The 15,139-nt window shown below is 36.5% G+C and overlaps 1 protein-coding gene across 3 annotated transcripts in view; it reads left to right on the forward strand.

The window, feature by feature from the left end:
* Positions 1–15,139, forward strand: part of WDR44 (WD repeat domain 44) — an 81,109-nt gene that overhangs the window by 22,040 nt on the left and 43,930 nt on the right. For 2 of the 3 annotated variants that reach the window (XM_027089623.1, XM_027089621.1), the window contains exons 2-5: positions 2,482–2,515; positions 7,849–7,923; positions 12,479–13,109; positions 13,600–13,730. In XM_027089623.1, the coding sequence (XP_026945424.1) occupies positions 2,482–2,515; positions 7,849–7,923; positions 12,479–13,109; positions 13,600–13,730 (871 nt within the window). Of the gene's footprint in view, positions 1–2,481; positions 2,516–7,848; positions 7,924–9,426; positions 9,550–12,478; positions 13,110–13,599; positions 13,731–15,139 lie in introns of those variants that run through there. The other variant, XM_027089622.1, reaches the window with a different exon arrangement.

A 15,139-nucleotide genomic window follows, 5' to 3' on the forward strand; every position in this document is an offset into this window, starting at 1 on the left:
GACAATTTTAGGCTTAATCAGACTAGAGGAAGCTATGAAATGTTTTACTACCTACCAAGACCTTAACAACTTTGTAACATTTAAATTATGTTTTGAACACGAGTGGCTTTTGTTATTAGTTTTTTGTTTAATGACATCACAAAATGCAAGCAGGATCCCATTTTAATCACCAGCTCAGTATAATCTGGTGTTTTTCATGTTCCCTGTTGTTAAATAGCCTGGAGCTTTACGGGCTGTAGGGTATCTTTCCTATATCCAGAAATTGGTCTCAGGCTTCCCACTACTGACAAAGTCCCTTGGAGAAACTTGGTGCACTCATTATTTGTGAGTTTCAATGGAGCAATTCAAAGCTGCTGAGGAAACTACAGCTTATTGTGTGTGCCCCATGTGCTCTCTCACTTAATGCTTATAGTAGTCCTATGAAGTGTAGATGTTTTTACCCCTTTTCCAAAGGAGGAGATTGAGGCTTGGATAAATTAAATGAATTGATCAAGATCACACATAGGGTAAATGGCAGAAGCAGTATTCAAGCAAGGTCTATCTGCACATGTTCTTTTCACTGCATTCCCTTGGCTCTCAAAAGGAAGTAATAAATTACTCTTTATAGTTTGTACACAGCTGTATGTAAAGCCCCACCAGAACCAATCTGGACTATTTCCATGTGTGTCAACAGTTGGTCTATAACTTAGATCCTGTGAATAATCAGCTCTTTATGAAACCAGTTACATGCAAGAGATAAATGTGGCGCCCTATTCTGTTTTTTGGACAGCTAAAAAACCTGATCAGATTTCTCAAAGTGGGAGTCATGGGGAAGGCAGATTTTCTTTTTCTTGCCTTCTCTACCTCATATGGGGGTTAAGTTTTTTGAAAAACATCTTATTTCCTCTTGTCGCTACACCTCTGTGGTAGATGATTTTTTTTTTCTTGATTGACATTCAGAATATGTGCCATATGGAAATTTGAGCCTCTTCAAGGTTTTTTGTTTTTGTTTTTTAAATTTTTGTTATTGTTTTGAGTGCACTTGTATTTTACACATCCTTTTTGTGAAATATTATTCCTTTTTTTAAAATTGGAATAACCTTGGTCCTAATCACCTCCGGATAAACAGGATTTTGTTACAGACCAGTATATGTTTGCCAGGGAAACCAAATTATTGCAGATATTAAAATTTTCATTCCTGGAAATTGTCCTTTATTAACATGAAATGATATCGTCCAGGCACTGCAATTAAGTGGGCAGGCACTTAAAAGAAACTTAAAAAGAGACTACCTTTTTTGTTTTTTAAACAAGCTTTAAAAAACCCCTAAACTGGGATTGTGTCTTAATCATCTTCCTATCTCTAGTCCCTGGTACATGGTAGATGTTCCATAAATGTTTGTTGCATAAAGGGGTTGATTTTCTGTTGAATGGCAAAAGTAATTTTTTTATCACACTGTTTTGATTAGAGGTCAAGGATTACTCAATTTGGCACATGAAGAGCATGGGAGTAGGACTCGATGCTTCTCTTGGTTCTGCCCCTAACTTAATTTGTGACTTTGGGGAAAGTCACTTAATCTCTGAGCACCTTGGTTTCTTTATCTGTAAAAAGAGGCGCTATGACTAGATGAACTTGAAGGCGCCTTTCAACACAAAGTTGTATCATCTGTGATCACTGCATTTAAAAAATTTAGGAATGGCATATGAATCATTTAAAAGCTTCTTACTGCATAACCCTGATAAGCGGCTGTAAGGGTATGTCTCTCCTTTGTGCTTTGAAGCAGATATCAAATTGTTCCTATTCGAAGGAAAATGTAAGGGGGTGTGTGAAAATAATCGGTGAAAAGTTACTTTTTAAAATTATTATATCTAGAGCACTCTGTATTTAAGAATAGAGTTTTGCTCCAGTTAAAAAAAAAAAAGAGCTGCAAACAAAAATAGGTTATCTCTCTTTAAAAGTAACGTAAATGTCTAATGCATATGAAACTTTTCATCCATACTGTAAATCAAAGAAGCACAAATTAAGACAGCAATAAGATATATTTTGCCTATCAAATTTGTAAACATTTAAAAATAACACTCATTTTTGGCAAGGGTATTAAGAAACAGGGACTCAGAGCAATGGGAGTGTATTTAAATTGGTAACAACTGTTCTGGAGGGCAATTTGAGAGTTTCTCAAAATGCTGAAAAGTGTGTATACTTTTGACCTGCAATTCCACTTTTAGAGAAATTTATTTTAAAGAAATTTATCATGGAAGAGTACAAAATTTTATTCACATTAATGCTAATTATAGTGTTATATATCTAGGAAGACAAAAGATACAAACTCAAATCTCTTGGTTGTAAGGCTATGGGTCACTTTAATTTTCTTCTTTACTTTTTTATGGTTTCTACATCTTCTGTAAATGTTTTTTAAAATATGGGCTTGTCTTTAATGAGTGTGTAGAAGTATTTCCCTTCTCATCTCCACTATTCAACACTTTCTTGCTTTTATTTCTGAACAGGCCTCCAGGAAAGGTTGTGATTTCAACATTAAAGGTGAGTTGTGCTTTCTGAAAGTGATAAGTATATTTCTACAAATTGTATACAATTTTCATTCATTTTTCTCTTTTATGTAATTCTTCGTTTTCTGCTTTGGCTTTCTATTACTTATTTTTTGCTAAGTAATATTATCATTGTATCTTACTCTAGGTGTGATTAGGTACTCTAGAAATACCTAATTAAATATTGTACTGTAAGGAAGGGACTATAAGTATTTTTTAGATTTCTGCTAATTTTTATTTGGTTTACAATTTTTAGAATAAAAGAACACTATAAAATACTTGTATTTGTGTGTATGTGTGTTTTTAATTGAAAAAGTAATACTTGCATGACAGAAGTATGGAGTAACCAAAACACTTGTATACTTCTTATGGGCACATGTATTGGTATCATAATTATATATAAAAATCAATCCTAGCCTCAAGCAAAGAAGTTTGATATTGAGACATTATGCCAATGAGAACCATATTAAATACAAGAATATCACCAAACAGAACTATTTACATCAAATAGAATATATACTATATGTGTATGTTTGTGTATGGTTGTGTTTGCGTGTACGTCTGTACATATGTATGTATAATCTCAAACATGCTGTATTTTTTTTTCAGTTTCAGTGTCCCTACCTTCTATTTATACACATTGGATATTGATCTGTTTGATAAATTGTGGTGTATTCATATGGAATATTCTGTAGCAGTGGCTATGAATGAATTAGTTATACACAATAACATGGATGAATTTCAGCACCATGGTGTTGAGTGGGGGAAATAAAACAAGTCACAGGAAAATACATGTAGGAAGATTCCATTTATATTAAGTCCAAAAGCATGCAAAACTAGAGAATATATTGTTCAGAGATACAAGCATAGTAAAACTATAAAGAACAGCAAGGGAATAATAAACACAAAGTTTAGGATATCAGTCATCTCTGAGGGTGAAAGAATGTAATGGAAATGGAGAAGGACATACAAGAGACTTGAAAGCTAATAGTAATACTGTTCTTTTTCTTAAACTGAGTACTTAAGAAAGGTTATATCATAATTCTTTATTCCTTATGTTTTATAAAAATTCTTTTATATTAACTATTTAATAAAACCGTTTTAAAAAACAACTCATGGACATGGTTAAAATTTACTCAGTGTGAGGGTTTCCCTGGTGCCGCAGTGGTTGAGAGTCCGCCTGCCGATGCAGGGTACACGGGTTTGTGCCCCGGTCCGGGAAGATCCCACATGCCGCGGAGCGGCTGGGCCCGTGAGCCATGGCCGCTGAGCCTGCGCGTACGGAGCCTATGCTCCGCAACGGGAGAAGCCACAACAGTGAGAGGCCCGCGTACCGAAAAAAAAAAAAAAAAATTCACTCTGTGAAAAGAAGATGGTTGAAAATGTAGCTTCCCTCCCATTCTTCACCTTCCACTTCCCAGTCCTCCTATCCAGAGACTATTGCTGTTTATGCTTGTAGATTTTAAAAGCCACTTAGATCTTAAGATATTTTTAGGTTATAACAAATAGGTTTGGGGAATTTATTTTATCCCAGTAATTATAGATTATCCTTAACTTGAATAAAATTAGATAGAAAATGTACATATTTAGTAAATAAATATGAAGTTGGATATAGTTCTTTTTTACTTTTTATTTTGAAATAATTATAGAGTCACAGAAAGCTGCAAAGATAGTACAGAGTGAAGCCCTGTTATCCTTCACCCACTTTCCCCAGTGGTTATGTCTTAATTATAGTACAATATCAAAACCAAGAATTTGATGGTGGTACAGTGTGAGTGTATAGTTCTATGTCGTTTTATTACATGTGTATATTTATATAACCACCACCACAATCCAGATGAGATCTAGTTTATCACCACAGAGAGCTTCCTTTATAAAGTCACACCCACCGCCTCCCCATATCATCCCTAACCCCAGGCAGCCAGCCACTAATCTGTTTTCCATCTCAATAATTTTGTCATTTGAGAATGTCCTATAAGTGGAATCATATAATGTGTGACCTTTTGAGATTGGCTCAAATGATTGAGATCCATCCAAGTTGTTGCATGTGTCAATGGTTTATTCCTTTTTGTTGTTAAGTAATACTCTATGATGTGGATGTACATGGGTTATTGAGTGCTTATTGTATATAACAGCATATCTATTGATACCTTAAGCAATCCAAAGAAAAGTTTGATATAGTTCCTATTTTTGATGGCTTTACAACCTCACAGAAAAGATACATATATATAAGAAGGGATGATACATGTGGTATTGATGTTTGTAGACTAGAATAGACCTTAAGAATTACAGGGAGTTTGGAGGAGGAAGGGGGACATAGAGCAATTGTGAGAGCTCTGTTGCCTGGAATAGGAGAGAAAATTTTTCGGGAGGAAGTAGAACTTGTGTTAGGCTTTGAAAATTGGGAGAGGTTTGCATAGGTGGATAGAGAAAAATTGGGAAAGCATTGTATGTTAGGTAATAGTATGAACTAATTAATATGCAAAGGCAGAGAATTTGCTGGGCACGTTGAAAGACTGGTGTGACTAATGTAAACATTTCAGTGGTGGAATGTTGGTAAAGTAAATTGGGGCCAGATTTCCATGAGCCTTGAATGTCAGGTTAAGAAATCTGGGCTTTAAAATTTTGAAGCAAGATATTTAAAGTCAATTTTTATATGTCTTACAAGATTTTTTGCTGGGGAATTAACAAAAGTTAAGTGGTAGAAGGGTGGAAGAAAGTTCGGGGGAAAGAGACTAAGTGCAGAGAGAGCTATTAAGAGGTTAGGATGTCAAGACATGAGACTCCAACAGAGGGATGGTGTTGATAGGAATGGATGGATGCATATGACAACTATTTAAGAGTTGTTTCCTGGTTTTTGTTTCTTGTTTTTTTTTTTCTCTCCTCAGCAAAAAAGAGTGGCGGTCACATCTCAAACATTTTTTAAAATTTCCCTTTAGTCACAGTTAATTACTCATTACTCATTACACAGTTACTTCCTCATTACTAAAAACCAGAAGTGACCTGAATTTTTTAGTAACTAACATTTTTAGCTTAATGTTCTTTAGTAGATAATAATGAAGATTTCTTTGAGTGTAGATCACTTTTGTACAAATGATTTGTGAAACTGGGTCTTTTGTTGGATGTGCTTATTAAAATTAAAAAGCTCAGTTCTTATAACTGAATACTATGAGGAGGGTACAGACAGCTCTCTGATATCCAATACAGATGGAGGGAAACAGTGGTGTGAATTGCTAGAAATTGAATGCTCTATCATACCTTTTAAGAAAGCATGTGTCTGAGGTTGTGATAGGTAGGAGTTAGAGAAATGGCCTAAAAGGTGGGAAGCTGGGATTTAGGTGGGAAGCTGGGATTTAGTAGGTACTGTGCCACAGTAATGGGGCAGCCCATCTCCAGAAAAAGGTAATAATTGAGGACTGTCTCAAGTCTAGCTAAGTTGGTGTTGGTTTTCTGTAGGCACATGCTTGGCTTCCATTGCTTTATCCTCAAAGCCTGATCGAGGTGCTAGGGGAAGGACCTGGACCTTAAACCTCACTAAAGAGAGAATCATAGATGACTATATATACTAAATCAGGTTTTACTAAGAAATCTTCCAACTAACCTCTCTAGAGATCAGATCCTCTGGTAGGTGCCATATCACTCCTTAAAACTAGGACTTAACAGCAGTTTACCTTATAGGAGTTGATATCTTTCAAAAGTTCAAAGTCTAAGAGAGTTTTGTTAAAGCCAAATAAAATAGAAGCCAGTTTGGGTCTGTGATCTTTGTAAGTATTAAAACAAATGAAATTGAGGTACAGGAATTATTATTATGTATTTTTCTTAGGTTAACTTGGGGAAAATATCCATGGAATTAAGGTTGTACAGTGCTTCTGATTTCCCTACTAATGAACAGTTATTGGAGGGTAATTGGGTAAATACAGTTCATTTGTAGGACAGTTGAAGGTGTTTCTCTAATATTCATTAACCCGTTCTTAATTATCATCAGCTTTCAAGAATTCTCTCTCATCTTGTCAAGATGGCTATTTCAGGGTGGTCAGGGAAGGCTTTTCTGATGTAATAATGCCTGAGCTATATGACCCTAAGGATGGTAAGGAACCATCCAGTTGGCCAAAGTATAATTGTGTGGTTGTGATGGGAGAGGGAGGTGAGAAATATAGATGTCAAAGATGTAGGCAGGAGCCATATCGTGTTAGGTGTTCATGGGCTGTGGTAGAGTTTAGATTTTATCTAATACTTCAAATTCCATGAAACAACTTTTCTCTAGAAGAATCTATATAAGAATTGGTAGTATTTCCCAAATGCTGGGAGGAATTCAATGAAACAACTTTTCAGCTTGAAGATACTGGAAGTCCTACAGAAATTTCTCTAGCACATTATTAAGTCTTTAGCGTTATAATAATCTCTGGAGTAGAGAGATTACTGGAGCCTGTCCTGATACTTGTATAATTGCTACCTTAATACATACATACATCCTTATGTATCTTAGGTCACTTATCTGTCAAAAATGGTTATAGTGACTTTCTGACAAGCTCTGTGATGTACACCAAGAATTATGAAAAGTTTTTTTCTCAGTATTAGTGGTAGCATTCAAATTACTGTACTTCTATAAATGTAAAGAAAACTTAAGATGGAAAAGAATATTGTGTTAAGATTTGCAAATGTATGATTATCTTACTTTACCCGAATTTTTTTTCCAACAGAAATGCAGCATCCATTTTACCTTCTCTAACCTCCCAAATATATATATATATGTACGTATGTGTATATGAATGTATACGTAGATATATATGTATTTTTGGTGGGTTTAATTTTTTTCATCTGTTACTGTTTTGGGGCCTTCATTTAATACCGGTTAAATCTTGATTCCTTTTATCTAAAGTGTATAGAGTTTTTAAGAAAATGATTCTCTGAATATGGTCTTCCTCATTATGTACTTTTGTGTTTATTCATATTTATGAAGGGATACTTTGGGGAAAATAACAATTCTAATTCAACCCTTTGCTTAAGTCCTTAATCTTTTTAAGCTACAAAGGTACTTAGTAGTTCTTATCTTCCTGCACAGTTTTTTAATGTTAAAAAGTTGGGTACATGTGAAGGAAAATATCCTGTTACAATAGAAAAATCGAAAATTGCTGATTGGTAACCTTCCTATGCAAATTAAATTGTCCCAATTGGCATAAAAATCTCTGGGCATCTATCAGTATACAAACATATAAGCTCTTTATGGGCCTTTGATTTATTAATGTTGTAATTTCTAATTTATACCCATTTTAAACAAAGTTTTAAAGAAAAGATATTTGGTCTTTGTTTCTTTTCTTTTTGAAATAGGAAGCAGAGAACTCTGCATACAAAGTTGGAAATGAGTCCCCTGTACAAGAATTGAAGCAAGATGTGTCTAAAAAGGTTTGTAAGATAAAATGTTAATATTAGTTTAGCAGATGTCATATTTTTATGGTATATTTAAAGTGGAAAATTTTTTATATTCTTTTAGTATAGTGCCCTGTACGCGGTGGATGTTCAGTAAATCTTCCTGAATCTGTTGAATTTGTGATTGAAGGCGCATCAGGCTTTTTAGAAGGCATTTTGTAATTGAACTAATTGGTAATTTATCCTTGAATCAGTATTTTGAAAAATGTTTTGTAATGTGTTTTTATTTTTTATACCTGTATTTTTATTAGAGTAAGCTATAGCTACTCTTGAGGCTAGTACCAAGAGGTAAAGGTACTGAAAAACTCAGTGCAGCAAATTCTAATGTCTTGAGGAGTTAGAGGTTACAAGAAGTCATTACTCTTCTAGTACCTTTGATAACTTTTAAGGAATTGATCATATGAAGCTTCAGGGTTTGGTTTACTGGAAGAGACTGAGCATAAGATAAAAATTTTGGCAATGGGTTATTCACAGTATCAGGATAAAACCCAAGGAGAAAGAACAGTGTGTGTCTGTTCATTTATACCAGTTTTGAGTGTTTTCTGGGCCCCAGGCACTGTTTAGCGAGTGGATTTCCAGAGACCAATGCTACGACACATCCTCTATCCCAGAGTTTCTCAACAGCAACACCTTTGGGGTGAATAATTCTTTGTTGTGGGGGGAAGGAGAGACTGTTCTGTACATTGTAGAATGTTTAGCAGCATTCCTGGCTTTGACTCACTAGATGTCAACGTCCGCCCCCCCCCCCACCAACCCCTACCCCATCTTGACAACCAAAAATGTCTCCAGACATCACTGAATGTCTGGGGGAATGATACCAGGCAAAATCACCACTAATGTAGATTCATTGTTCTACCCTTATGGAATTTAGAAACTAATGGACTACATATTTTAATATTGATCATACTTTTTCCTTTAAAAAGAAAAATTTCCTTTTTGGGAAAAATGGTTTTGTGTATCAGCATGAATGAGATAACAAGAGTGGTACCCTTTTTTTTTTTTTAAATCAGAAATGTCCCACAATTCTACACAAACAAACAGCTGTCTTGATTTTTTGGCGTTCCCTTCTGGTTCTCACTCATTTGCTTTTTTTTTTTTTTTGGCCTGTTTGTAGTGTAGATAGAATTTTGTTGGTGATGGTGTTGTTTTGTTTCTGACAGAATTTTATATTCTACCTTTTCCTCTTAACACTTTTTGATTTTTATCATATTTCTACATGATTTTTTTTTTTTTTTTTGCGGTACGTGGGCCTCTCACTGCTGTGGCCTCTCCCATTGCGGAACACAGGCTCCGGACGCGCAGGCTCAGCGGCTGTGGCTCACGGGCCCAGCCGCTCCGCAGCATGTGGGATCTTCCCGGACCGGGGCACAAACCCACGTCCCCTGCATCGGCAGGCGGACTCCCAACCACTGCGCCACCAGGGAAGCCCTCTACATGATTTTAATACTCAGTTTTCATTTGGTCTATTAGCTTCCATCAAGCAAATGGATTATTATGTATCTAGCCGTTTTTATTGTTGAAAACTTGAAAAGTTTCTGTTTTTCCACTAGAGCTTTTCTTTCCCTTTTTAAGAATTTTTTTCTTGGGATAAAATACAAATGGGTAAGTATAGTTAGTAGCCAAAAAAAGGTGATTTTTAAGGAGAGTTTAGAAGCTGAAAAAGTAGTAAACACTATGGAGCCATAGAGTGAGTCTTAAGACTCTAGGTATTACTTTGTAAGTTCTGGCCTTTTCAAGTGAATTAAGTATCCAACATTAATGATAAAGGCCGTGGAGTTACACCCTGGATCAGGGTATAACACAATCCCTGTTCCCAGTAGCTTACATTTTAGTAGAGAAAATTGGATAAACACAAAACTGAGTGTAATAAGTGTTCAAGTAGACTTGCAAACTTTATAAGAACACAAAGGGAGGCTTTACTTTCTCCTCGAGGATAGGAATGGGGAAGGAGGAAGTAGCATCTGAACTGGTTCTTGATGAATGGATAAGATTTGGGCAGGGGGCTTCCCTGGTGGCGCAGTGGTTGAGAGTCCGCCTGCCAATGCAGGGGACACGGGTTCGTGCCCCGGTCCGGGAAGATCCCACATGCCATGGAGCGGCTGGGCCCGTGAGCCTTGGCTGCTGAGCCTGCGCGTCCGGAGCCTGTGCTCTGCAACGGGAGAGGCCACAACAGTGAGAGGCCCGCGTACCGCAAAAAAAAAAAAAAAAAAAAAAAAAAAGATTTGGGCAGTCAGAGATGGAAGAGGAAAGGCATAACCAAAGGCGTGGAGATGAGGAATGTGCAGAATGTTTGACGATGAGTCTAGAGACCAGAGTTAGGGCCAGATTATGGGAATGCCTCTCATGTCATACTAAAACATCTGGTTTTTATTTTACAGTCGCTGTGAAAGCAATGATTTTTTTGAAGCAGGGAGGTGATAGGAAACAGTTGCTTTAGCATGATCATTTCTATGTTAGTCTTGATTCTCACTGTTCTCTTGTTCTTTCCCCATTTGCTACCTCCTGAAACCCGGCAGAGAACGGGGGTGGGGAAACAGGGCTAGGTACTGTAAATAGGTGCTATGGGGGCATATCAAGAGGTAGAAAACACGGGCCTTGTTTTCCAGGTGTGGAGAAAATATTTATATAGCGCTAGCTCGTGTACTACTCTGTATTTATATTCTAGTTCATATTATAATGAACAGTAAGAGTGATAGGAGTTCAGAAGAGGAAGAGATTGTCCTCAGGTAAGGGATTAGAGAAGGTTTAAGATTTTCAACCTTGTTTTAACCCCTCTGATGGCATAGGCCTTTTCACTCTGCATAGTGATTATTTGAAACCTTTACATTCACCTCATGCTCACTGTGCCCACCTGCATCTGCTTACTTTCATCAGATAACCTTGCTTCCCACACTGCATGTAGGTGTTAGAGGCTAAGAAGCCTGAATTCAGTCCTTTTCATCATCTCTCACTTCCCTCACCTGCAAACTTGTTGTCATCTTTTACCTCTTTTTCATGCCATTCCTGAGAATTTAGTATTCTTTTTTTTTCCTGTCCGAAGTAGAATGATATAATATAAAGAACACTGGATTTTTTGGAGAAAAACCCAGATTTCAGTTTTGACTTTGTAGTTTACTAGCTGTGGGACCTTGGGCGAAATACTTAATGCCTTTACCTCAGATTCCTGCTTTTGTAGAAGGGAGATAATCTAGCTCCCTCACAAGGCCTGTGTAAAGATTAAATGGCAAATGTGTGTACTGGGTCTGATACACAGCAGACCTTCTTTCTTTTCTTCTCCAGAACTTGTTATCTTCCTTTCCATTGGCTCTTTCCCCTCGGCTTATAAAAATGCTGGATCATTTTCTTGCACCCTCTTCCATGTATAGCCAAGCTTTTTGAGAACGTAGAGTGTGCTCGCTGTTCCTGTCTTCACCTCTTATTCATTCGTAAATTTACTGTAATCTGGCTTCTGTTATTGCTAAAGTACTCAGAGCTCAGAAACTACCTAATTGACAAATTAGGTGGACTCTAGTTAATATTTCTCTGGTAAAAGTAAGGTAGGTCTAGGATAAAAATTTGAAGATTGAGAAAAATTAATATGTAGAATATGCTGGGAAATCAGGGATGAATATTATTGAACGGCTTAATATCCAGTTCAACTTGGCATGAATTTGTAGTAAACCACATCAAGATAGTTCCATAACACATTCTGTTAACTTTCTGGAGCCAAAGAATTGAGAAAGCAGAAGTCATCCATGTCTCCGTGGTGGAAAGATAAGTGAGTGGGCTGGGAGATTTATTGTGTTAATAATGACAGGACGGGTAGAAAATATATTTTCTTCTAAATGTTGGTAGGAGACGCAGAAAGGCTGCCTGTAGTTTTCAACTGTAGATAAGAAATAAAAGGGAAAAAAAGGCAAGATGAGGTGGGTATTTGAACTCTTTTCACGGTCCTGCCATCTCTCTGCAGAACAGGGGATTAGATGTAGCCTGTTTAAGAACATTAATCTCCCTGCATCTGCTGGCTTTCCATGTCAGGCTTGAGTTCAGAGCTGAACAACTTGAAATCTTGTACAAGGTGGTTTTGATTCTCATAGTTTTGTTAACTAGGCTCAAACCAGCAGGCAAGTAACTTGGCATAAATATGTAAATGAACTATGACATGAAGCATCTGAATGTAAATTTAGGTTTAAACTTTCTTTTACAGGGTTGATTGAATTTTTGTGATTACACGTACTAACACAGATTCCCTATATAATGGTTAAGAGTACAGTGTCTGGAACCAAACTCCCTACGTTTATGCCAGCTTCATCACTTACTAGCTTTGTGACGTTGGACAAATCACTTGGTCCCTCTGTGCCTTAGTTCCCTCATCTGTATAATGATGATAGTAAGAGTGCTATCTTACAAGGTTGTTGTAAAGATTAAAATACGTAAAGTGTTAAGAACATTGCCTGGCACATAGTAAGTACTATATAAATGATTAGCTGTTATTTTGTTCTTGTAAATAGCTTCACTGTTTTTTTTCAACTGCTTTTTAACCTTTCATCAGATTATTGAAAGTATTATTGAAGAGAGTCAGAAAGTACTACAGCTGGAAGATGACTCTTTGGATTCCAAAGGAAAAGGACAGTCTGATCAGGCTACTGCCAGTCCTATCATGGCTGGAACAGATATACCTGGATTGTTAGCCGTAGATCAAGTACTGCAGGAAGATTCCCAAAAGGCAGAGAGTCAGGATGTATCTGAAGAAACTGAATTAGAATCAAAAAAATGTTTTCCTTCTGATGACACATATGACAAGCCAGTAGATGAAACCACTAAGTTAACTGAAATAAGTTCAACTGAACAACAACTTAATGTGCCTGAAACTGAAACAGAAGTGTTGAACAAGGAAGCAGTGGAAGTCAAAGAAAGTGATGTTCTAGAACCTGCATCCTCACACTCCTTATCTACTAAAGATTTTGCTGTTGTGGAAGAAGTTGCTCCTGCCAAACCACCAAGACAGCTTACTCCAGAACCTGATATAGTAGCTAGTACAAAGAAGCCTGTTCCAGCACGCCCACCTCCTCCAACTAATTTCCCGCCTCCTAGACCCCCACCGCCATCTCGACCTGCTCCACCACCAAGAAAAAAGAAAAGCGAATTGGAGTTTGAGGCTCTTAAGGCACCTGATCTAGATGGCAAGTATTAATTGAGAAATAGCTATTTTTGCGGGGAGTTCTTGGAGTTGAAACTTGAACTTTCTGATTTTTTTTTCACTTTATGCTGTATATAACAACATTGATGACCAAGTTATAAAACTTATTTGAGTAATAGAAAATGAAAATGTTTACATTGGTGTTGTTACATTACTGTAATTAAACATTTCAGGAGACTTTCAAATCTGTTACCATTGGAGAGCCAGTGTGGCATAGTGAAAAGAGCGTAGAATTTGGAGACTTCAGATTTGAATTCAAGTCCTAGTTCTCTTCATGTGTAAGTTGTGTAGCCTTGAGGAATTTAACATATTTGAACCCTGGTTTTCCCATATATAAAACGAGAGTAATAAAACCACTTTTCTCAGAGGATTGTTCTAAGCATCAGCCAGATAAAGGTTAAAGCACTTTTCAAGCTATGTATAAGGTCTTATATAAATATTAGTTGTTGTTGTTGTTGTTGTTATTATTGCAGTTCCCAAAGAGAATATTACATCTGATACTCTCCTAACTACAAACATGGCTTCAGAGAGTACAGTCAAAGATTCTCAGCCTTCTCTTGATTTGGCAAGTGCTACCAGTGGAGATAAAATAGTTACTGCCCAGGTTGGTGAATTTGTGTTATATTTGATACAGGCTTTCTCAACTTTCTGCAACTGGCTGGTTTGTTGATTGTTTTGGTTTTGGTTTTGCTTTTGGTTTTGGTTTTGCTTTTGGTTTGTTGATTGTTGAACCTTCTTTCTTCTCCAGGCCAAATATTTCCTTGTCCCCAAAACCTGGCTACCTTACATCCCTTGTCTAGCTCTGCTACTTAAGTAGCTGGCTGATTCTGGCAAGCTATTTAACATCTGAGTCTGAGATGGCTCATTGATGAAATGAGGGGAAAACCTTCCTTGAAGGTTTCTTGCAAGGTTGAAATGAGCTAGAGTATGCCAAGTACCTGGCATGTAGTAGGTATTCAAAAAGTGACAGATGCTGCTATATGTAATATTTATTAATAAATACCAACTATAATCTTCATTTATCTGACCTATAGTGGTCAAAATTGGGGACTTTTATTTTTTATAATTTCCTTTTCCTAATCATGAAAAAAAAACTTCATACACTAGGCTATGTATCCATATATGAGGCAATAGAAAGGACTTGATAACATGAATTTCTGCCACTGTCAAATTCTGGGATTCAAGAGGGTTACTTATGTGGTTAGGGCAGGTTAGCCGACTGGGAGATACTATCATACTAAGTGAAGTAAGTCAGACAGAGAAAGACAAATATCATATGATATCGGAATCTTAAAAAAAAATGATACAAATGAACTTATTTACAAAACAGAAACATACAGACTTGGAAAACAAACTTATGGTTACCAAAGGGGAAAGGTGGGGGGAGGGATAAATTGGGAGTTTGGGATTAACATATACACACTACTATATATAAAATAGATAATCAACAAGGACCTACTGTACAGCACAGGGAACTCTGCTCAATATTCTGTAATAACCTCAAAGGGAAAAGAACTTGAAAAAGAAGAGATACATGTATATGTATAACTGAATCACTTTGCTGTACACCTGAAACTAACACAACATTGTTAATCAACTATACTTCAATATAAAATTAAAAAAATTTTTAAATCGAGGATTCTGTGGCCAATGGAACTTGGAATAAAATTCAAAGCACATACACACACAAAAAGACACTATAGTCTTTTCAGAGCCTTAGAGCAGAGGTCAACAGTGGCCTGATTTTGTAGGGTCCCCAAGCTAAAAATGGTCTTTATATTTTTAAAGGGTTGTTTTTAAAAAAAGAATATGCGACAGACACTATATATGAAACAAAAAGCTTAAAATATTTACTATCTGGCTCTACAGAAAAAGTTTGCCAACCCCTACCCTCAGGATATCCATGTGTATAGCTCTGATTAATGGCAATATTAGTGCTGGCATTTTACTGGTAGAGAACTGCTTTTGGGCCAGGTTCAAATAGAACATTTATTTGCTTTCAAGACTACTCAG

The sequence above is a fragment of the Aethalodelphis obliquidens genome, unplaced genomic scaffold, assembly GCF_003676395.1.
Source record: "Aethalodelphis obliquidens isolate GAN/ISIS:26980383/991018 unplaced genomic scaffold, ASM367639v1 scaffold66, whole genome shotgun sequence".
Lineage (NCBI taxonomy): Eukaryota > Metazoa > Chordata > Mammalia > Artiodactyla > Delphinidae > Aethalodelphis > Aethalodelphis obliquidens.